This window comes from Micromesistius poutassou, assembly GCF_964030765.1.
Source record: "Micromesistius poutassou genome assembly, chromosome: 11".
Taxonomy (NCBI): domain Eukaryota; kingdom Metazoa; phylum Chordata; class Actinopteri; order Gadiformes; family Gadidae; genus Micromesistius; species Micromesistius poutassou.
In genome coordinates, this window is record NC_140281.1 from 5,403,517 (window position 1) to 5,427,900 (window position 24,384).

Sequence of the window (24,384 nt, forward strand, 5' to 3'; positions counted from 1 at the left end):
CGTCTGGCGCAGGACGCGCAGCTGTGCCGGTGCGCACCCAGGTGCGTGAAACTAGAGCCCTGTGAGTTGTGGCCACCTTGGTGACGGCCGCAGGAGGCAGGTCTACTACAGTTTCCCTCAAAGGATCTGGTTTGGTTGCTTCTTTATTCATGTTTGTGTGAACTGGTTTGTTAGGCCTATGGTGTTGATAATTTGACAGCTAATCATACAGGCTGTGGAAACCAACAACAAAGTGGAAATACATTGAATTTAAATGTAATTAAATGGATAGGCTAGCTTGATTGTATTTAATTTTACAATGTGTCCACTTTTTCCCGATCAAATTACAAATGAGGGAATTAAAGTACAAATTCAACATTTTTGTGAATCCCCAAAAATCCATGTTTTTTTGCTTTAATTGGAAATTGTCGGTAACATTTAAATCATTAAGAAAATAACCCTGAAACGACACCTTTATCACTATTGAATACTTTTGTACACGTTTATTTACAGTGTTAACAGGCGGGGTTGGGCCCGGTGCAGCTCTCAGGCCGGGCTGTGTCCAGTGCTGACAAACACAACCGGAGCTTGGCCACACACACACTTCTCAAATTAAGGAAAAGTAGTTTGACTTTTAAAAAGCGGACTATACATCGTTGTCACAATTAACGTTTAAATACACAAGCATTAACGCACACAGGGCAGAGGAATCTCTTGAACATCCACAACTAGAACCACAGACAACAGACAGCAGTAAACACAGCAGACAGAGGGAAGGCAATCAGTGATGTTCAGGCACTACAACAACAGAGAGCTCGTTAAGGCATGCGAGGCACCCGCTAAATAAAATACTAACACACACATTCACAGGGAGCTTTTAAAAAGATCATCAACATAAAGTGGTCTTCGTGACTGGTGGACGGTTTAAGGGGAGGGGCCTCCCAGATGAGGATGAGGAGGCATAGATGAGGAAGGGCGGGGGGATCACTTCTTGAAGAGGGCACTCCGTGTGATGGAGTGCCACAGGTGGGCGGGCTTTCGCTTGGGGGGCTCGGCCAATGAGAACACGGGTTGCTGGGGCACGCTGGTCGGTACGGTAACGTGACGCTGGTGGAGGGGGTGGAGGTTCTGGTGGAGGCTTTGGTGGTGGGGCGGAACCGAACCGGAGTAGCCAATAGCTGGAGAGGAAGCGTGGAGAACAAGGAAGTGGATTAAGATTAGGACGACTGTACCGTGCAAAGCTTAGGGGGACACCATCCATTGGCAGGATGTTTGTCATCTCTTACCTTTGATCTTCCCTTGTTTGAGTTTCCTGGCGTTGAATATAGCGAGTTTCCTCTGTTCCTCACTGATCTCCATTCCTGCCGCAAGAAAAAGAGTCTCGATTATCATTATTAGAATTATTATAATAATTCACTGAGACGCCGTCCGTATCCAACAATCCTCTTTGCAACAACCCCTAAACACTGTCCTTTATGTCAGTCTGAGACTCACCCACCTCCTGGTCCCCCTACACACTGTTCTTTATGTCAGTCTGAGACTCACCCACCTCCTGGTCCCCCTACACACTGTCCTTTATGTCAGTCTGAGACTCACCCACCTCCTGGTCCCCCTACACACTGTTCTTTATGTCAGTCTGAGACTCACCCACCTCCTGGTCCCCCTACACACTGTCCTTTATGTCAGTCTGAGACTCACTCACCTCCTGGTCCCCCTACACACTGTCCTTTATGATGTCTGAGACTCACCCACCTCCTGGTCCTCCTACACACTGTCCTTTATGATGTCTGAGACTCACCCACCTCCTGGTCCCCCTACACACTGTCCTTTATGATGTCTGAGACTCACCCATCTCCTGGTCCTCCTGCACCCTGCGCCTCTCGCGAGCGAAGGCGTCCAGCCAGCGCTGCTTGTCCTGAGGCTTGCGGCAGCACAGGATGCACAGGCCTTCCAGAGTGGAGGCGTTGCGCAGGCGCAGGGCGTTCCTCAGGGTGAGGCCCAGGCCGGGGTCGCGGCCGTCCACCAGCTCCTGGACCTCCGTCTGGTCCATGTCCAGGCGGCCGCGGTAGTGCAGCAGGTCGCGCCGCAGCACGTCCTTCTTGCAGAACACCAGCTGGTGGTCGAAAAGGAAGAAGAAACGCTGCTGGCTCTTCCCCCCCTGCAGGGCCACGCGAGTCAGTTCCCCCGAGTGGATCAGCTCCGAGCTGCGCTCCAGCACGTCAGCACCCTGCACACGCATCAAATCAATACGTCTGGTCGGACACTGCCGCTTGTGATGTCATAAATGGCCTGTATGGTAAATTCACTGCATTTATAAAGTGCTTTTCTAACCAGTGGCCACTCAAAAGAGCTTTAAAATACTGCCTAACATTCAGCCATTCATGCACACATTCAAACACGACAGCCAGCTCGTCAGGAGCAGTCAGGGTGAGGCATCTTGCTCAGGGACACCTCGACACTAAGCAAGGAGAAGCCGAACTAGCAACCTTCTGGTCACCAGCCAACCCGCTCTACTTCCTGAGCCACACGCCGCCCCTGTATGTCTGATGAACACACGGTGGTCCACAGCGCTCTCCATAGCCCTCACCTCCCAGTGCAGGATGGAGACCTGCCACTGGGCCATGGTGTCGATGTTCTCCAGCCTCCGCTTCCTCTCGTTGATCAGACTGGCCACGTTCTTCATGGCCCCATACGCACTGCTCACCCCGCCATAGTCACTGGGAGAGAGAGAAACATTAGAGTGAGTGAGTGAGTGAGTGAGTGAGTGAGTGTAAAGGGTTCTGGGTTAACCCCTGCCTGCTCCTTGATATATCTTATTCTAGTAGTCTAACTAAAGTGCAGGCTGTCCAAGGCAGCTTCTTTATGAGCAGTTTAATGTTCCTTTCCTGTCTGGTTGAACATCATCATCTATGAACGTCTGGTTGGATTTTGAAAACAAAGACCTGACTATAAGGACAGACCAGGTCCTCCCAGTAGAGTCTGGTGGACCAGGAGAAGGGGACGGGGGTTTTGGGCTAGGGGGCTCACCTGTGGTCCGCGGGGGTGTATTTGAGCAGCTCCCCCAGCTGCAGTGGGTACTTGCAGATCTTCTGGACGGGCGTGAGCAGGAAGCCAGCGATGGAGATGTTGATCATCTGCTGCAGCAGCCGGCAGGCCTCAAAGAAGTGCTTGTAGCGGCCCATCTTCATGAGGCGTTGCAGCTCAGCGCTGGCCGTCGGGTGGGTGTTGCAGTACTCAGAGTAGATGGAGAAGCCCTCCTCCTGACACACACACACACACACACACACACACACACACACACACACACACACACACACACACACACACACACACACACACACACACACACACACACACACACACTTTATGCAAAGCATTGAAACAATCTGTCCTTTTAGCTTTGACAAAAGAGTCAAATGACTAAATGTATTTTTCATTTACTTAAAGGAGAACTAAAGGAGAAAGGTGATTTTTAACCCCATTATTGTTTTCCTGAGGGTCACCCATGTTGGAAGTAAAAAACCAGATGAAAATTATTCGACCAAGCCAGAGATCTGCACTGGCTGCCGGCACTACAGAATAGCTATAACACTATGGGGCAAGCTCTTTATCCGCTTTTGAGCCCTACTAGCCGATAGCAGAACGGATCTCCGTTCTACTATCGGCTAGTAAGGGCTTTCTGGATAGGTCAACGGGGTAATCTGCAGTGAGTGTTTACATGAGAAAAAACACAAAGCTTATACTTTTTCGCCACACTTTTTGAGTTAAACGAGCACGGTGGTGTCTCATAAGGAACCAACTCATGTTACATAGGTCTTGGAATGGTTTTCTGAATGTGTTTAGAAGCCCCAAAAACAGATTAAGAGCATGCCCCCATAGCTTAGCGTTATAGCTATTCTGTAGTGCCGGCAGCCAGTGCAGATCTCTGGCTTGGTTGAATCAATTTTTGTCTGCTTTTTTACTTCCCTCAACATGGGGTGACCCTCAGGAAAACAATAATGGGGTTAAAAATCGTTCTCCTTTAATGCACTCAAACCCAAACCCCCTCCAACAACGAAACCACACTGGACGACTTCACAGCAGTTAGTGAGGGGTATAGGGGACAGAGGTGTGTGTGAGACGCTACAGACGTATTTGCGCGGAGGCCCCCCTGCCATCAGTATGACGTGTTACCCCGTGATAATGGATCATTCACCTCCTGCAATCCAACCCAGCTTTCACCTCCAAAAGATAACGACTGTGTGGCATGTTAAATAAACTCAGCTGGCAGGATACGGTGATGCACCACAGCTTGGCTGTTTGTGCCACCTTTATTTCTGTCCATTATAATATGGACCCAATCTGCACTCCTAACCCTCCCCTGAAGGAGGGATCCCTGCCTCCTCACTCCTAACCCTCATCACTCCTAACCATCCTCACTCCTAACCATTCTCACTCCTAACCCTCCCCTGAAGGAGGGATCCCTATCTCCTCAATCCTAACCCTCCCCTGAAGGAGGGATCCCTGCCTCTGCGTTCCTTCTAAGCGGTCTGTTAGGGGGCCTAGGGTTAGGGGCTGCCATGAGGCCTGTGGAGCCCTTGAGACTGAGTGCAATGAAGTGGATGAGTTGGAACAGGCGGGTCTGGGGAGGGCACCTGGGACAGGAAGCAGGAGCCGATTTCACTGAGGTGGGGCTGCTCCTTGTTGTATTTGCTCTCCAGCTCGCGCAGGAACTGCCTCTGGAAGCGGTAGATGTCCTCGATATTGCTGAAGATGGTCAGCAGCTGGGGCTCTGTGAACATGGTGGGGTGCTTACGGCACTGCCGGATGTACCCCTGGAACACACACAGTCTGTTATTCACTGCCTGGTGTACCCCTGGAACACAGAGTCTGTTATTCACTGCCTGGTGTACCCCTGGAACACACAGTCTGTTATTCACTGCCGGATGTACCCCTGGAACACACAGAGTCTGTTATTCACTGCCTGGTGTACCCCTGGAACACACAGTCTGTTATTCACTGCCTGGTGTACCCCTGGAACACAGAGTCTGTTATTCACTGCCTGGTGTACCCCTGGAACACACAGTCTGTTATTCACTGCCTGGTGTACCCCTGGAACACAGAGTCTGTTATTCACTGCCTGGTGTACCCCTGGAACACAGAGTCTGCTGTTCAACAAGGCCCTTGACCATGTTGTTTAGCCATTGAGTTCCACATTGATGGTTTAACTCCATAAGGAAGGTATGGATGAGGGCACTATGCCTACAGGTGCTGCTGACATTGGGGTTTGAACCTCCTGCCACCTCCATCCCCGTGGTCTCCCCAGGCCAGGTGAGCCGTCAGACGCTCTTGGTCTCTTTGGGAGTTGGAGACAACTTGTGTGAGGGGGAGATATGAAACTCCTCAAAGAGAGAGAGCCTGCTGCTACAGCTGAGCCACGTCTCAAGATAAACCCTGTGGCCAACAGGGGGAGCCCCAGGGCAGAGAACCTCCATACATAACACAGTGAGGATGGTGACAGAGGTTCTCAATTTGTTCTGCTGGCTCATTGACAAATTCTTGGTTTTGAATGGAATACATCAACATGTTTTATTAAATCAAACAATAGAGCCAAGAGAATAGAAAAAAGGAAACACATTTAAAAAGCTTAAAAATACTATAACCGTATGGAAAGTGAACAATAGAACAAAACATCTGCCCTGTCCAGGCCCCGCCCCCACCCAGGCCCCACCCAATTCCAGGCTGCCAGCAGCAGTAGAGCATATGCGGAGGCAGGTCCTACCTCACAGATGTCCCGGAGGTGCTTGATGTAGATGCGCTCCGTGTTCATGATCTCCTGGACCACGTTGGTCCTCATCTGGTCCCGATGCTGGAGGCTGTGGGGGTCTCGGAGCTGTGCCGGACCCTCCTGGTCCGCTACGCTCTCAGAGCTAAAGTCCTCCTGGTTCACACGCACCTGCGGACCACACACACACACACACACACACACACACACACACACACACACACACACACACACACACACACACACACACACACACACACACACACACACACACACACACACACACACACGTTGATTATTGATTGATTGAAAATGTAGTTTGTTGGCGTCTGTTGACTCCTCTCCTTGGACTATAGTAGAGATTTAGTGCACATGAAAAAATACATTTAAAAAAGTATCCATTTTCTTTAATTAATTGGCTGGACTTTTAATGCTATCCCATTAGGTGAAAACAAAACATGGGGTCAGACAGCACTAAGTTGGCATTACTATGGCAACAACAAGTCCATGTGCACTGGAAGGATCCGCTCGCTGGTCAGCACAGGGTGTGCTGCTACCAGCATTTACACAGCAGACGCCCATCTGCCAATCAACAAGCCTCACCATGGCTACCACAGCCTGCCCTATTAACAACCAGCTGTCAATCAACCGAAGCAGCAGCCACCGCTCCAGTGAAACCCGGTGGACCGGAGCAGTTGGCCCGGAGAGCCAAGGGGGTCAGGGGGTCTGGACCAGAGGCGGTCCAGACCAGAGGCAGCATGGAGGCTCCAAGGTCGGCCCACACTCACCCTGACGAAGGTGGAGGGGAACCAGGCCTCCTGCTCCGCCCTGCGGCCCCACCACCAGTCCTCGTGGGGGGCGTCCAGCACACGGATCACGTTCCCCGCCTCGAAGGCCAGCTCCTGCTCCCCCATGGTGACGTGGTCCCACAGAGCCTCGGCGTAGACCGCATGGCCCGAGCTGATCCACTACACACACACACATACAATATAAGGTCACACCCTAATGGAGGTCTGCTCTGACATGCAGGATCACAGCAGGACGTCTGAGAGGTGGCGGTCGTTATTATTTAATAAGAAACAACAGAATGCGCGTGCGCGCGCACACACACACACACACACACACACACACACACACACACACACACACACACACACACACACACACACACACACACACACACACACACACACACACACACACACACACACACACACACACACACACACACACACACACACACAAAACTCGCAATCAGAGTTAAATGGTACCACGAAGCTCACTTACAAGTGAATTTGTCAATCCAGGTTTTCCGCTTTAGTTTCAATGCGCGTTCCCTTAAAAGGAGCGTTTGTTGCATAATTTTACTCACCTTAACAAAATGGATAGATCAAGAGTATCCATCCATTTAATTTTAATCGCTGTCTGTATGTTGTAACTAACTTTTGCTGCCTTTTTTGCTGCCTCTTGGCAAGGACTCCCTTGAAAAATAGGTTTTTAATCTCAATGGGACATTGCTGGTTAAATAAAAGGTAAAAGAAATAAATTTAAAAAAAAGCAGTATATTTCATAATGTACTCCTATGAGGAGTTCAAGATCAGATAACAGCTAGGGGCAACACAGTTGCACATAATAAGGCTAGGGAGGTGTGCTGGCAAAAAACAGATTGTGTAAATTCGTAGGTGTAAAGATTCTTCATATTATCTAAAAAATAACTATGCCAAATGCAGAATTGTTCGCCATTAATCCCAAAAGAGTGATGATGATTTCAAAATGCAAAAGCAACGTCCAACCTCCTTTATTCTATAATTTAGGGAATTCACTTTAAATACACCCTATGTAAGAAATGTATAGCATATGTTTTCAACTGTTCAGAGGCAGCGGCGGTGGTGTAGTGGATTAGTATAATACCCGAACGCCAGCGACCGGGGTTCAAATCTCGCCTGTTCCTCATCATGCCTTTTACCCCCATCTAGATGTGGTGCCAGCACAGCCTTGAGAGCATGGGTTCAAGTTCGAAATAAGCACAAAAATATAATTCCATAACCTTTAGTGAATAAGTATTCCATATGACATAAGAATTGGGACTTTTTAAGCGACACATAAATGCACATAACTTGGGAGCCGAACATTATAACCTGCCGGGTGTAATTGATGACGGGGGGGGGGGTTATTGCGCGAGGACACGATTGTTGACGGGGGGGGGGGGGGGGATTAGATAATGCGGGGCCGCCGTCGCTACGGTGGGGCCGTGCGATCCCAACAAGCATGCCGCTCCGTGATTGGCCGGCCCAAACGGCCCACGAGAGGCCAAGCGGCCCACGAGAAGCCGCGGCCCTTCTGGCATCTGCCCAAATGCCAGACCGTCCAGTCCGTCACTGCTGACGCGCTACCTCCACCATGCAACAGTAAGCATTGGCTACATAAGGTCCAACAAGGACGATCAAATAGCGTATACCCTCTGATGAGAACCTGTATCTCTCATAAAGAATATTCTCAGGCAATGCCAAGGGATTGGATCTGTCCCAAAAGACCCTCTGTCTCCGGAGAGACCCCTGTACGATACGGGCTCCGAGGTCCACGGGACGTCACCACAAATGGTGACGACATTGTCAAAGGAGGGGCTAGAAAGCTGCACTTAGCTTTAAGTAGCCGATCTTTCGATAGACTTAGCTGATAACCTGCTCCCGACCAGGTTTGGTTGGCAGCATAAGTCACCATGGTGATACAGCAACGCTAAAAGAGAGCGACTTTCGTGTCCCAGCTAACCCAGGCTTTGAGCGCAACATACCTCGCTAACCCACTAATCGAGGTTCGTAGTATACCCCACAGGTGTGCACATCAGTGCTCATCACACACACACACACACACACACACACACACACACACACACACACACACACACACACACACACACACACACACACACACACACACACACACACACACACACACACACACACACACACACGTTGTTTGTGATGAGGGAGAGGGGGTGGTGAGTCACCTGGTTGAGGAGGGAGAGCTCCACCCCCGGCTGCAGGTAGGGCGTGACCTCCATCAGCTCGTCGAAGCTGCCCTCCTCCTCGCTGATGCTGCCGTCCAGCAATGCAGGGCCCTCGGACACGCCGCCTGACACCATGTAAATGATACATACACACACGACACACAAAACACACACACACACATTTCTTCAAGAGATATTGCGTCTAGGATAGATCAGACTTCTAAGCGCAAAAAAGCACACAATAGTTTAGAAGTAGGTTAATAGACAATTAACCTACTTTAATCAATGCATAAACTCGACTCCTCTCTAGCAGAGTGAGCCCAGAATACAGGTTCACAGAGCTATTTAAACTGTTTCACATCCTCCCCACATTGCAATTGTCAATGATCAAATCAAATCATTTTTATCTAAAAGGACGGATTTTCCTGTGTTCTCATCAAGCAGAAGAATGCATAAGGGGAAGTTTCTCCCTTGTGACCGGTTTACCCCTGGCACAAAGGTTAACATTAGATAACACTAGGAACAGGTAGGGTGGCTAGACAATACAAGGAATAGGAAACAAAGCTTAGATGATGAAAAGGAAACAACATATGGATTTTTCCATCACAACACACACACTTTAAAATAACAAACATAAAGACATGCCCTACAGGACAAACAAGCAAGACACATTCCCCACATGCAAGACTGAAAAGAGCTTCCTGTCTAATTCAGAGGACATACACAGGCCTGGTCCCAGACCTGAAGGATAGCAATGTTGTCCTTAGACACGTACTGTATGTTAACATTCCTGCATCTCCCACACACGGCTGGGAACCTCTCTGAGCTCCCCGGTCCCTCCCACACACGTGTACACACCAGTGGCGGCTGGTGGTTTTTAAAGTGAGGGAGGAAGGACTGCGCGCTTGGTTGCCATTGGCCTGTTTGCACTGTTAGTGGCGTATGGTGGCATGAGTATGTGAGTTGTTTCAGGGTGTTTTGGTGAACTACAAAATAGCAGGGAGCGATAATTATGTGAATAAAATTGATACAAATCCACCAGTGGCAGCATTGTACTTTGAAAGCTGGTGGGCAGCATGTCTTGGACTACAAGGGCAGAAGGAAAGGATGCAAAGCCAATTAGTCAAATCAGGCCTACTCTTGATTTGTAAAACTCAATAAAAAAATCTGGGCCTATTTGACTAAAGCTATTGGTTGTAATTTGGTTATGTTTATTTTCAGCTACAATTGTTTTAAGGAAAATTAAGACACAAGACCAAAAGTGATGCCATTTAAAATGCATCATGCTCTGAATCATTCACTAACATCCTTTCCGTAACAAACAAATAAGAGAGTAACACAAGTTTGTTTGTTACTCTTGTTACAAGAGTAACAAACAAATAAAGAACAACAAGAACATAATTTCACAACTATTGACATGGGCTGTAAGCCTAACATTGTTTGAGGCAAATGTGGATGTTAATGGAGGTTTCAGAATGTTGGTCATGGTGTTAAGCTAATTAAGATTGAGGGACTACATTTATAGATCATAGATAGAAGTCAATCCTCCACGCTGTTTGTGTTGCAAAGATATCAGTGACCTGGTCATACCATATTTTTTTAAGTGATTTCAGAATAATGGCATGTGTAGTTCCACGTTTTCGCCACCCTTTCAGACGGCTTGGTAACCCAACAGAGGAGTGTCGAAAAATAGGTATGCTCAGCATGTTTATTTCGGGACCTTGCCCAACTCTTGGCGGTGGAAACGCCATTATAAGCGAACCGAGCCACACCGAACCGCACCACTTGTTGGAAACGCCAATAAGCGAACAGAGCCGCTCTGTACCGCAACGAACAGTAGCGCACCGCTTGGTCGAAACGAGGCATACGAGCGTGTTCGTTGGTTCTCGTAGCCTAGCGACTTGAGGGGATAAACCGGGCTGCTCCACAGCCAGGGCTCCTGCTTATTGGTTCATAGCGCAGCCAGGGCTCCAGCTTATTCATGAATAGACGTTGACACGAATCAGATCCCTTAGCTAGTCCCACCCACTCAGAGGAGGACTTTCCTCCTCTCTCCCATTGAACCCCATGTTATTCACCGGCCGCCAGTAGTTCCCGAGAAATGAATGGGAGTCAATGGAGGCTGAGGGAGGAACGTCCTCCCCGAAGTAATATTCAATAGGTGATAGGGGGTGCTAATGTCTCACCGCTCAGGACCCTGTGGAGCCGGCGCCGGCCCAGGCGGTCCAGGCCGATGGGCGTGCTCTGGGAGAAGGCAGAGGAAGGCCGGAAGCGGGCTGATGCAGCCCGGTAGGGGGGCACGTCGTGGGAAGGGAGGGGCGGGCGAGGCAGGGGCTACAGGAGGAGAGAGAGAGAGAGAGAGAGAGAGAGAGAGAGAGAGAGAGAGAGAGAGAGAGAGAGAGAGAGAGAGAGAGAGAGAGAGAGAGAGAGAGAGAGAGAGAAAAAAACCAGCACATTTCAAAAGTATGGCCAACATCACCTGACATCCAATAGCTACCCAATCATAAAATGGACCCTTAGATAAGTAAAAAAGGTTTAATTCATTTCTTAAACTTTTAAAATAATCGTTGCCGATTATTTTTGGTGATTGATTCATTTTTCAAAATCGCCCCTAGATGCTTCACATAGTCAGAAAAGTGTCTTTAGACTGCTTAGTGACGTTACTGTTACCTGTCTAAGGAACCTGAGGGCTAACGATGTTAACGCTGACATCACTGTTAGCGTTAAAGGCTGAATCAACGATGTTGGGTGACGTCACTTCTGTTGGAATTCGAAGCAAGATCCCAAACAAACAGAGCCAGCTCGCCCCTCCCTTCCGTGTTTCATGCATCCAGTAAAAACTATCATGAACGCAGCGCAAAACCCAACAACACCCACCCCTCTGTGATTGGTTGGGGTAGGCAGCTAGTGGATCGTGAGGCAAGTTCAGATGAATGTGATAATTTGTTTCGGCCTAGAATCGCTGATACAACCTTTAATGGAAGTCCTTTAGGGCTCCAGGTTCCAACCAATCATAGAAGAGATACCCTGATTGGTCAGATGAATGGGGAGTGGTCTAAAAGCTGTGTCTGATGAAGCAGTCCACTAGTAACAGATCTTCTTACATTTCACATACTTGATGGGTGACTTTGCCATTTTTAACAAATTCAACTCAAATGATAGCTCTTAGATTATATAGTTAGGCTATAGATCTAGCCTACAGCACACTTATACAGCCTCCATGAATTAGGCTTTTATAGGCTATTAACCATGGGTAAGAGGAAAATATAATAATTATTCTGCATAGGAATGCACAATCTTGATATCCCTTTTCCATTATTCTTCTTCCGACCAAACTTGTGCAATTAATGTGGCCAAAACTACCGAACCAATCGATTCCATTCAACATCTGTCACAAAGGTCTAGGTCCATACATCTAGGCAATGACTTTTCATATTTGTAAACTTTATGCTTTTCAAGATATTCTACTTGTAAAATACTATTTTTTACAATGGAAGTCACTGGGAGGACGGCGGTGCCGTCCGCCCATTCTCTGACAGTTACTATTATAGACTTCGTAACTTGGTCAATTTTCTTCTTTTTTTCTATCTTCTTTCAAAGGTTTAACAAATCAAGACACTTGTATCTTCCATAATCAGAAAAAACTGAATTTCGATTACCTTTATACTTTTTTCATAATCACAGTCTAAGTTCCATGTCCGCCTCGTTTTCAGTTGGTCTCATTGATTTATGCTGAGGGAGGAGCGCGAGGACGTGCAGGCAGCGTTGCCAGATTGGGCAGTTTTTGCCGCTCAATTTGACTATTTTTTACGATGTTCAGGCAGTGTTGCAAGATTGGGCGATTTTTCCCGCCCAATTTGACAACGTTAGGCTGGAAAAATGAACATTAGGCGAGTACATTCAATTTCGGCTGGTTTTAAAAAGAACTGGCAGGATTATTATAATTGTAGTTTTCAATTTCAGCTTCCAGATTTTTCAGCAGTGAAGGGCAAAACATTTGACTTTTCAGATTCTTCAGTTCAATTCATTTTACATTTCTGCATTTTAAACTATGCTTTGCGCTTTTCAGTCCCTTTATTTGTTTCCAACCATTTAATTTTTTTAAATGGTGTGCATGTTTACATTGTTTACTCCATTTAGACTTTTGAACTCTGTTCAAATCCCTTCAATTGATTTAAGCCATTTAACGTTTCTTTACGTCTTAATCTATGTGGCTTTAATAAACATATTTTCAACCTCACTTTGTACTAGAGCACTCACCACATTTTCTGCAGGAAATGCATTTTCTAGTATTGACTGTGATTTACATTTTAAGACGCATATCTAACTACCTCCCTTACCCACAGAAAACAGATAATTGTTCAAAAGTTGTGCAATTAAGAGAAGACAAGAGACTGAAGTTGATGGTTTCTATGTTCAGTGTCTGATTTCTGTCCAACCATAACTCAACTCATCCACACTCAACTATCAATCTTTGCATTGGCTATACAACCCTCAGCTGAATCTAACTGAAATATGGTTATGGTTCTTAGCAGATCCCTTTATCCAAAGCAACATGCAAAAAGATCATAAAAATCACAGGCATTTCTATGCACAGTAATCCCTTATGCGTGGGATTACATTGTCTAGTTATTATTATTATTATTATTATTAAACGTTGGATTTAATGAGGGATCTAGGCCTATAACCAGAAACATTTTTTAGTGAACGCTCTGCACCGGTAAAAATAAAGTCTCGACAAGCTGCTTTGATTCTTGCTCAGTACTGAAGACATCTAAAGCCCTGCACGACATGACAAACGTTAAAGCAAGGCTCTACCCTGGAGGGCTGAGTCAGCTTTACATCTCTCTGGCACTGAGTGAGCTTTGAGGACATCAGCGTAGACTAAAAACACCTCAAGCGGACAGGGATTACGCACAGCCGCGCTGGTGGAATTGATTCTCTCCGTCTGTACTCTATACTGTACTGCGCTTTAGCTGTTCTGCTAAATCGAAGGGTGCAGAATTTGTTCTATAGACTGAAACGCTTTGAATTAATTGAATTCAATTATTCAATTAATACCCGCAATCCTGCAGTGATAGCACGGCCCTGCATCAACACGTGGTGATCATGTGACTGGGTGCTAGTAGCGTGTTCACAGAGTGCTGGTTCTTACGGACGGAAGGCAGGCGTCCCTCTGGTCCAGCGAGCACAGCCCCTCCCCCGTCCCAATCACCGACACGGGTCTCTGCTTCAGGGGGAAGCCCTCCGCACCGCCCTCGGACCCACAGCCCCCGGCGCCGTTCGTGCTGTGGTGCCGCTGCGGGCCCTCTCGGGACCAGTCGCTAGGAGACAGCTCGGCACACTCCTCTGGGGCGGGGTAGCGCCTGGACACCAGCTGGCCGTAGTCCGAGATGGGCCGGGGCCGCGGGCGGGCTGCCCGGCGCCGGGGGGGGGCGGGGTCGAGCGACAGGAGGGACGTAGGGGAGGAGCAGTCGGCCGGGGAGGAGGGCTGGCTGCCACTGCCGCCGCTGGCCGTTGGCGACGCCTCTTCCTGCCGCAGGAGCAGCTCTCGCACCTGGTCCACCGACGGAGCCTGAAGGTCAGACGATCACAGCGGGTCGAGGGTCAGTGGGGACAGCGATACTGTTGATTCTGCTGCCCTCCTCCCCATCGGAGGGCAGTGCAGACCACAAAGAACATCTGTCAATCAGCAACCTAGCCCCAATATTCATTCAGCGGGCCTCCGCTCAAAGAGGGATCTGGTTGCCATTGGTGACCAGGTGAGAATTTTAAACCAGCCAATAATGCATGCCTTTAGAAGCCACCTGGTCACATACATAATGATAATGAGCATGTGAAAGTCCTCTGGTTCACACGGCTTCTCCCACCAGTCAGCACAATCAAGCCCTTAGCCTTATCAAGTTCAAACAAGAACAGGGAGAAACACACTAAATATGTCTCAATTAAACCTTATCGTATAGCCATGCATTGTATTCACGTCTTGTACAGTATGCACCGACCAAATATTGACCAACAGTTGCTCCGGGGGCGGTTTAGTCAGCCCCCAGTCTCACAGCTCACCTCCTGGTTCTCTGGGTCCGAGTCCGGCCTTCGGCAGATACATTGGAAAGGCATGCAGTGGACCAGCACCATAGTGGAACACACACACACACACACACACACACACACACACACACACACACACACACACACACACACACACACACACACACACACACACACACACACACACACACACACACACACACACACACACAAACGGCCGGTGTCCACAGGACCAAAGCCAGAGACTCTGCCAGACCCCCCCCCCCCCCCCCCCGCCCGCCTGTAAAGCCCAACTCCCCCACAGTCTTCCCTCCCTGGTTTGTGTTTCTCCTAATATCCACACCCGTCCATCTTCAAGGGCGGACCCCAGCCCACCGTGGATCCGGCCGTCAGAACACAAGCATGGAGCTCTGTTGGCGCTCTGCTGCCGGTCTACCTAGTGGGGAGGCTCCAGGGGCCGCAGGGCCCGTCGGCAGGCTGCTGGACTTTGATCTGGTCGGGCTGCCAAGCGTAGCGAGAGAGGGCCAGCTCCAGGGAAGGTGAGGGAGGCATGCGGGGGAGGGTGAGGGAGGGGGGGCTGGGGCGAGCAATGCTCACTGATAGGCATGCTAGCCAGCCAGACGCGGCTCTGGAGGAGAGGGCTTTTACGCAACGGCTGCTAATCATAAACAAAGCCTAATGATTAACCCTGCTCCTTCAGCATGGCCCTTCACGCACCACTGGGCCGCACTGCTGGGCCGCCATGTGACCCTGCGCTAGAACACCCAGGGAGGCCGGCCAAGTCACCTGTCAGACCCCTTCTGTATCACATGCTGAGCTGGCCAATAGGCTATCCAGGAATAATAATAAAATACAATCAATAAATAGCTGTAGTGCATTGACCGACAATATTGAGGGGAACAAACAGAACCTTGACCCAGAACCTTTCCATCCAGAGACCATAAAGCGGCCCGTGCCTGGCACTGGGTGTGCAGCGACACCACCACTTATCTCACACCTTGGACCGGAGCCATATTCATAAAGGGAATCCATAAAGTCAGAGCAGACGGGCGTGGTGCGTTCCATTCTCAAGGCCAAGGGTCAATGCCATTAGGTACAATGATCCTCACCCGGGACAAAGTGATGGGGGAGGACCCGTCGTCTTTACTTTATCTTCGAGCAAAGACTCTTGTTCTATGTATTTCTACTCAAAATGTCTCTCCTCTGGCCTGTTTCCACTGATGAAAGGCCCAGCAGGTTATCTGAGAGCAGGCCTGTTGACTCTAGCTCTACTATCTCATTCTCCACAAACAAGCACACCACGTTCAACCCGGCCACACACATCATTGTGTGATGACCTGTGATGAACCTTTGTGTTCTCTGTTGAGTGACTCATCGTAATGAGAAAGATTGATAGATCTTGAGTCACTTGAGAGCACAACGGTATGTAGATCAGAACCACGCAGCACACACCCGTTTCTCATCGGAAGCTCTGGCCTCTTTACGAAGGTCATCCTCATCAACACACTCCACTATCCTCTTACCTGGTGTGCTTCCTGCTCTCCCGGACTGTCCAGGGGCTCCCTGTTGGGGCGCTGAGGGGAGTCCCATGGAGGGCCGGGTGTAGGCCGAGTGCCGGAGGCCGCAGAGGGAGGCTCAGACTCTGAGGACTCTGCAGGTAACGCTGGCCCCGTACCGACCTGGTGTTGGACGGGGCTGGCCGACTCGAAGCACGGCCGGGGGTGGACCACCAGGCTGTGGTCCAGGGTAATGGCCTCTGCTACCCTCTCGCGCCGGGGTCCCGCAGACTGGGCCCGGGCCGGTGAGGGTCTGCGCTGCCGCTCTGCTGCCGGGAGACAGGGGGTGCGGCGGGAATAGTCGTCGTGGATACGGCTGCGGGGGGTGGAGGAGGGGGGAGGCGCCGGCGAGGGGCTGGCACTGGGCCGGCGGCGGGTGGTGAGGTCGGTCATGCTGCCCACCAGCTTCAGCATGTGGTCCTTGGTCCTGAGCGGGCTCATCCAGCGCTGGGCGCTGCGGCCGCGGATGTCCACCGAGGAGACGCTGGCCGTCCTCTGGAGGGTGGGGGTCCCCGAGGGAGGCTCCCCTGGGGATTCTGGCGGGGCTGGTGCAGAGGCGGGCCCCAGGCCGGGCGCCGGACCGTTCCTCCTGAAGAGGTTGAGGTTCTCTGCGCTCCTGCTCAGCCCCTTGGCGTTGGCATTTCCCTCCGCACCAAGGCGGCTGTCCGACTCGGAGCCCTGGAAGGCGTTCTGTGCGTCCCCGTCGGGGCGCCCAGCACCGTTCCTCCCCGCTCGGTTCTGTCCTGTGTCGAGTATGGAGATGCGACCGGCGCCATAGGCCCTCCGAATGCTCCTGGAGAACCGTGTGTTCCTCAGAGGGCCATCGCTGTCGCCCACCTCCTCATCGCCATCCTCCTCCTCGTCCTCAGAGCTGTACTGACCCATCAGAGACAACCACTGGTCAGCGGGGAACCCATTGGAGACAGTGCACCGCTCACCACTCTTTAACCGACCGTCGGCCTGGCCTGATCCCCGGCCCCTCACGCTAGAGCCGTTGGTCTCATGGTTGGTTGAGGAACACTCTCCGTCCTGATTGGCTGTACCCCTGCTCTGGATGCCCTTGAGCACAGAGGAACGCAGCTTCTTAAAGGAATCTATGACCCCCAGTCCAGGCAGAGTGGTCCAGGCCTGACCCCCCACAGAGCCACCGTCGGGGCCCGGAGCAGGGGAGGGGCCGTCCGTGGCCTGACCCGGCCTGGTGCTGGGACACTTCCTGGGGTTGGATAACAGCCTCATGATCCTGGTGGAGTAGGGCTTCCCGTCCGTCACACCGATGACGGGAGTGGACCAGGAGGAGGACGAGGAGTTGATGCCGTTCAAGCGGCTCTCAGAGAGGGGTCCCAGGGTCACGGGCTGAACCTGGGCCGGGCCAGACAGCAGGGCCAGGCCTGGGGCCTTCTCCGCGGAGCTCTGGAACTGGCTGACGGGGCGGACCCGTGCGGAGGGGGGTGGGGGAGAGGAGACGCAGTCTTCGCTTGTGGACAAGACTCTGCCCTGCTGATCTGCCTGCAGAAAACACAGAAAACACAAATTGAGTTAGAAACCAGTGTTCTGCTTGGTGAGGCAGACTGATCCACCTGGGTAAGAGGCCCCATGAAGGGTTTGATCCAAAGTCTATAGCCCGGGGAGTTGCTTTTAACCAATGGAAGAAAACCAAAAACATGGACACAACTTCAGGTGACCCCAGATGAAACAGGTTCCCATATATATTTAACTCTATGGAAGTATAAAGTTTAAAAACAAAAAAGGGGCTGTGAATTCAAAACGTCACCATTACACCAACACTGTGTGCATTGCTAACCCAAGGAGGCTTGAGGCCCACGTTGGGGGGTGGTATGAGCTCGCTCTCACCCCTCCTGTGTGTGTGTGTGTGTGTGTGTGTGTGTGTGTGTGTGTGTGTGTGTGTGTGTGTGTGTGTGTGTGTGTGTGTGTGTGTGTGTGTGTGTGTGTGTGTGTGTGTGTGTGTGTGTGTGTGTGTGTCTTAATGTGCCTTCTGCAGCAGAGTCTTTGATGGCAGGGGGGGAGGGGGGGGTTTGTGAGCATGACTAAGCAATGAGGATTGCTAAGCCATTGTGATTGATGCAGTAAATGGTCTTGTTTCCCCCTAGTCTACGTCTAGTGGTGGTGTAGGGCATTTGTGTGGTCCTCTTACGTGTCCCTGAACTCCAACCTTCCGGGGGGAGGCTGGGGAGACTGGGGGAGGGTGAAGGGGGAGACTTTGGCCTTTCTGTTCTCCTCAGAAGGGTTTCTAACATTGGGACCTCATTGTCTCTAACCTCCACTCATTTTCCGGGGCTGCAGCCAGAACACCTCTTCCTACCTTCACATTCCAGCAGGGGTCCATAGAGAATGGACGCCGGGGTATGGTTTGCTACCACGTAGGCTAGCCTAGCGACTTACCTTCACTAATAACCAGGCAAGAATGTCTGTGTCCGTTATTGACAACATTAACAAGGGTTAGCCTAAGGCATAGCCAGACTCTAAAATTAGATTTACGCTTTCTTCAGCATTGGGAAGAGAGCAAAACTACAATCCATTCGTCTGTTTTCTTAAAGGCAATCAGTAAGGTCATGCCTCGACCCATCCAGGTCACACTGATAAAGCCATCCTCCCACACGCTGTCCCAGCCCTCAATGTGTGTGGCGGGGCAGGTATGTGGTGGTGGTGGGGGGGGTCCTATTGATAATAGAGAGGAGGGGGTCCTGTTGCAACAGATGGGCTTCGTCAGATGGGCTTCGTCAGACGAGCTCCCTGCAAAGCGCTCTGTCATTCTAACAGCGCCCTGCGTCTCCGCTGATGTAAACAGCGTGCCGCTGCTGCCCAGCACGGCCGCTGACCGGCCGCTCCCGCCCCACACAATGTGCTGCTTTCAGGCACCGAGCTCAATCAGACTCTTGTCTCGTCTGCTACACCTCAGAACAACAGCAGCCACACATCTACGCACACCCGCCAACAACAGAAAGATAAAAAGGTCAAACTTGCATTTTTTTTTTTTGGCATGTTTTTTTTTTTTTCCATTGCTCTTGTTACATATTCAGAGATGATTCCGCAAATAATTTGTCCAAAAGGGCATTAGGGCTATGAACTCAACCACTTGATGCAATCAAAAGCTGTCCTTTCTTTAAAGGTAGGCCTTGGACCAAGCTTCGACCATTACAAATCTCCTCTCAACAACCAAGCTAAATATTTTCCTGGCTGCCATCCATGGCAAATCAACAAACATCAGGTGTAAAGATAGTCCTTCTGCCTTCATTACATTGTTCATCTCCTTCCTGTTGTCAAAGCAAGCGACTGGCATAGACTGACTGCATGTTCCTGCTTCCCCTGTAGACTCCCCGGTACGTGGGAGCCGTGTTCTGGCCCCTCTGGGTCCTCAGTTAATTAAGAGCTCAGGGAGGAATCAAACCACCAGCACTCCTCCACATCCCTACCCACAACGCTCCCAGCCTCCCCCTCCCAGGGCTGCCAGCTGGGGCCAGCCACAGATCACACTCCCTGCACCCAGGCTGGACACGCTTGCAAAGACACACAAACAGACAAAAAACGTAAGTCTGGAGGACCCTGTGCCATGCAGACACATCTCACACATGCACTATCAGCAAGGACATTCTTTCCCACAGTACGAGACACACAGCTCCATCCCCACAGGCAACAACACGAGAGGGGCCGCGGGGGACGGTGGTCCCGTGTGACTTCTGTTCGGCTATAAGACTGGGGACTGGTGTTAGTAAGGCTAGGGACTGGTGTTAGTAAGGGGACCGGTGTTAGTAAGGCTAGGGACTGGTGTTAGTAAGGGGACCGGTGTTAGTAAGGGGACCGGTGTTAGTAAGGGGACTGGTGTTAGTAAGGCTAGGGACTGGTGTTAGTAAGGGGACCGGTGTTAGTAAGGGGACCGGTGTTAGTAAGGCTAGGGACTGGTGTTAGTAAGGCTAGGGACTGGTGTTAGTAAGGCTAGGGACTGGTGTTAGTAAGGCTAGGGACTGGTGTTAGTAAGGGGACTGGTGTTAGTAAGGCTAGGGACTGGTGTTAGTAAGGGGACCGGTGTTAGTAAGGGGACCGGTGTTAGTAAGAGGACTGGTGTTAGTAAGGGGACCGGTGTTAGTAAGGGGACCGGTGTTAGTAAGGGGACCGGTGTTAGTAAGGCTAGGGACTGGTGTTAGTAAGGGGACTGGTGTTAGTAAGGGGACTGGTGTTAGTAAAGGGACTGGTGTTAGTAAGGGGACTGGTGTAAGTAAGAGGACTGGTTTTAGTAAGGGGACTGGTGTTAGTAAGGGGACTGGTGTTAGTAAGGGGACTGGTGTTAGTAAGGGGACCGGTGTTAGTAAGGCTAGGGACTGGTGTTAGTAAGGCTAGGGACTGGTGTTAGTAAGGGGACTGGTGTTAGTAAGGGGACCGGTGTTAGTAAGGCTAGGGACTGGTGTTAGTAAGGGGACCGGTGTTAGTAAGGGGACTGGTGTTAGTAAGGGGACTGGTGTTAGTAAGGGGACCGGTGTTGGTAAGGGGACCGGTGTTGGTAACGCCGGGTCCGGTGTAAAAAGGTCATGAGTGCTGCAGTCGAGGTTCCCATCCCCAGTGTACGCCACAGAGGTATGTCCAGACCCATAGGCTAGGATTGAGTTAATTAGAGCCGAGACCAAAGAACAAAACCACTGAGACGACCAGACAGACACGGTATCAAGGGAAGGTAAGCTTCAGTCATTCTCTAGCCTCTGGCTTAGCCGGAGAAAGCCCTGAACTCATTCTCTCATAACATTACTGTTAGGAACTCTCGTTTTTCCCAATGATCACAGCATGACAAATCTATTCATGGAGTTGTTTAAAAGGTCAACACAAAAAGTTATTTAGATGTCTCAGATATCAAGAATAGGCCAGATGGTACAACTATTTATATAATTAATTTTCCATTACTGAAACACATTGAAGTTATACCTTTCCAAATTCTGAGCACATTTACTGTAACCCATGTTTGGGTCCAACGTTTACCATGCTGTCTTCTTAACTAAAGTAAGCAAGGGTGTGTGTGTGTGTGTGTGTGTGTGTGTGTGTGTGTGTGTGTGTGTGTGTGTGTGTGTGTGTGTGTGTGTGTGTGTGTGTGTGTGTGTGTGTGTGTGTGTTCCTCCCAGTGCTAATCTGATTAGGAGAGCTTAACCTGTCTGTGTTCATGGCTGGTTACATCTGTAAGTTATTGCCCAGCCAGCCAGCCAGCCAGCCAGCCAGCCAGCCAGCCAGCCAGCCAGCCAGCCAGCCAGCCAGCCAGCCCTGACTGTGACTACATGCTACACCATGCTAGGAGTCCGTCCTCAGACCAGAGCCATGCATTAATTCAATATTAGCGTTTATGGTCTGAATAGTATTGCATAGTCATGAAATATGAAATGTAGATATCGTTATCGGGTTATCTTCATACCCAGTTTTATAGTCAAATTAATTAATCATGATCAGAAGATATTAACAAATTAAGGGCTAAAACATCAGGGACAAGGGAAAACTAACCATACTCTGATATGAGTCTGTTTAGAATTCATATCCTGATCATCTATATTATGAAAAACTCCTCATGATAATAACCAGATTTTTGAAACTGACAGGCAATACTCAATGACTAGTTACAGTTTAGACAATACAAGGTGTGTCTACAGAGAAATTCCATCAAGTGAACATATAAACAAGGCATTGTTTACAGGCGCAATCTGATGCAGTGATGCCATTCACTGTATCGGAGCCAGCATGTGGCACAGCCGCAATGTGCCTGGTAGTGTTCACAATGGCCCGGATTCAAATGTACGTTAGCATGCCTTCTACTCGTGATCGCATGGGCTTGACTCTGGCTGCACCTCCAAAGACGTGAAGTAGGGAGGCTGAACACAATGCTAATTCATCTTTTGAAGAGAACGAAAGAAGACAGTGGTCATCTTTACCTGTGCATTTGTGATTGTGCTTAACACCAAAGCTGAATCGCAGCTGCTTACAAAACACGCAACATCCTGACACGCAGACTCCCCCATGTTATGGCTGACCATCTCCCTGACCCCAGTGAGGGGGAACTCCTTGTGGTGTTGAAAAAGAAACACACCTTTATAGGCAATGGTTTAATTAGTGGTGCAGTGTAAAAGAGACACCATTCTTCTTTCCCAAAGTCAGCCTTGCCTCTCCACTTCCTCTTTTCTTCTAAAAGATCCAACGAAAGACAAAATGGAGAAGGACCTTGACCCCATTTTCCACCCTGCCACTCCTCCTCCTCCTCCTCTTCCTGACATATATCGTGGGAAGTGTGGACACGGGTTAAGCCAGGTAATTTCAGTAGGGCTATGCAGTAAGCCACATGCTCACCTGATCTCCTGTGGATTGTCACAGAGACAGTTAAGCAGAAATCCAACACCACACAGTGTGTATAGCATTAGCTTGGCTGGGCACACAACAGCACCGACTGGATGTCAGCAGTCAACAATTTTACCTGACACCCAAAGAGCAGGAACCATTTACAGGAAAGAAGTAATACAAATAGTTGAAGTATTACTCAAGAGGAAAAATACAACCATTTTCTCATACAGAAAATACGTTTTGAAGTGCACACAAAGTGAATCATCATTTTTTTGGATTAAATGTCAAGTGTATGCTTGCTGGCGGATGCGAATGAGGCTTCAAAGTAAACCAGGGTTTTGTATAGGTAGGAGGATCATGGTGCATCATCATCATGCCGCTTTCCATTAGCTCGCCAGGAACTTGTGGGAAACCAAAAGGCACACTTATTTCTGCATTAATTATCTAGCCACCGCCTCCTCTGCAAGCTCCCTTGTGCAGGGCTGGCATCTCTCACATCACTATAGCAACCAGCACTGTAAGGCACCACAACAGGCATCACTATAGCAACCAGGTCCAGCACTGTAAGGCACTACAACAGCCATCTCTCACATCACCATAGCAACCAGCACTGTAAGGCACTACAACAGCCATCTCTCACATCACCATAGCAACCGGCACTGTAAGGCACTATAAGACACAGAACAGAACAACCCCCTTAGCCCGCTTCAAAGAACCCAAGGCAGAAACCACTGCGGTGCTTCACGTTAAACACTTGACTCACCAACAATAAAGAACTAACAACTATCAATTTATTCCTCAGCGAGATCAATTGTTATTGATTCATCCAATAAATGCATTGGTTATTACTAGGGAATGAACTAAACTTCTCCTTACCATCCTCATACTGTGAGCTCCTTCACATCCAGGGGACAGCTGTTGGGGGGACTCTTCTCCTCCTGAGGTCCATTTCCTCTGGGGTCAGGATGTCTCGGTCCTTACGGGTACAACTTGAACAACTTGAACATCTCGGAAGTCAACCGGTCGCCGTTAGCTGCCACAACGCCGACTCAACTCCGCATCGTCTTCCAGCAGACAAACGGCTGGCTCAACTTTAACCACCGAGTTAGCCTCTTCAGCTAGCCACCAGCAGATCAATGGGAAGATGTTCGGCCCTGTTCAACCCGCCAGTGCATCGTCGCTGCCGTCCGCTTCTTCGACTAACTTTATCTCTCCTTATGTAATGAACCCTAAAGCTAAACTGAGTAAAGAAGGTCTCCCGAAGCCGTTCAAACACAGAAAGAGCGCTGATGCTGAGACACAAACAGCCCTTCTTGGCAGGCGAGAGGAACATCGATGCACTTGTTGCGATGATTGGAGGGGTGGGGCTATGGAGTGGCCGGGGCGGAGCTACGGAGTGGCTCAAGAGCACTGGCTGACCGGAGCATGACCATTCTAAGAATAGCCAATCACGGACTCAATTGACAGCCCCCCTGCCCGCAGAACACGCCCACAGTAGACGTGAATTCCATTGAAGAAATGTTTCACACAGAGGTGCTTGATAGGACTTTCCTTCCCGGTGCATGTTTGAGGCTTATCTGGTTTGCGTGGTTCTCTGCAGAACAATTGCAAAACAAACAAGACTCGATCATCCAGTTATGACACTGTTTGAGGCTATGCTCTCTGTCTGTCTGTGTGTGTTCACATGCCTGCTATTTTACCAATGTCTG

The 24,384-nt window shown here is 49.8% G+C and overlaps 2 protein-coding genes across 3 annotated transcripts; both read right to left on the reverse strand.

Annotated features, from left to right (window-relative positions):
* Positions 1-452: 452 nt before the first annotated feature.
* On the reverse strand, positions 453-15,235 carry spata13 (spermatogenesis associated 13). Of its 2 annotated transcripts, none has more exons than XM_084474894.1 (13): positions 14,964-15,235; positions 14,814-14,891; positions 13,906-14,325; positions 10,937-11,084; positions 8,751-8,875; positions 6,532-6,711; positions 5,741-5,914; positions 4,614-4,793; positions 3,007-3,239; positions 2,567-2,696; positions 1,828-2,206; positions 1,266-1,340; positions 453-1,157 (listed from the first exon to the last, which is right to left on the reverse strand). In XM_084474894.1, exons 2-13 carry the CDS (start codon positions 14,883-14,885, stop codon positions 964-966), a joined length of 2,310 nt encoding a protein of 769 aa, XP_084331020.1. In that variant the 5' UTR covers positions 14,886-14,891; positions 14,964-15,235; the 3' UTR covers positions 453-963. The 2 variants fall into 2 exon arrangements, with proteins under 2 accessions (XP_084331020.1, XP_084331021.1); XM_084474895.1 differs by having other exon boundaries at positions 14,960-15,235.
* Positions 15,231-23,974, reverse strand: LOC311355118 (uncharacterized protein; the record flags this gene model as incomplete). The annotated part of the gene is made up of 3 exons (XM_084474849.1): positions 23,552-23,974; positions 16,322-17,860; positions 15,231-15,326 (listed from the first exon to the last, which is right to left on the reverse strand). The coding sequence occupies exons 1-3, from the start codon at positions 23,558-23,560 to the stop codon at positions 15,231-15,233; spliced, it is 1,644 nt and encodes a 547-aa protein (XP_084330975.1). The 5' UTR covers positions 23,561-23,974.
* Between the last annotated feature and the right edge of the window lie 410 nt (positions 23,975-24,384).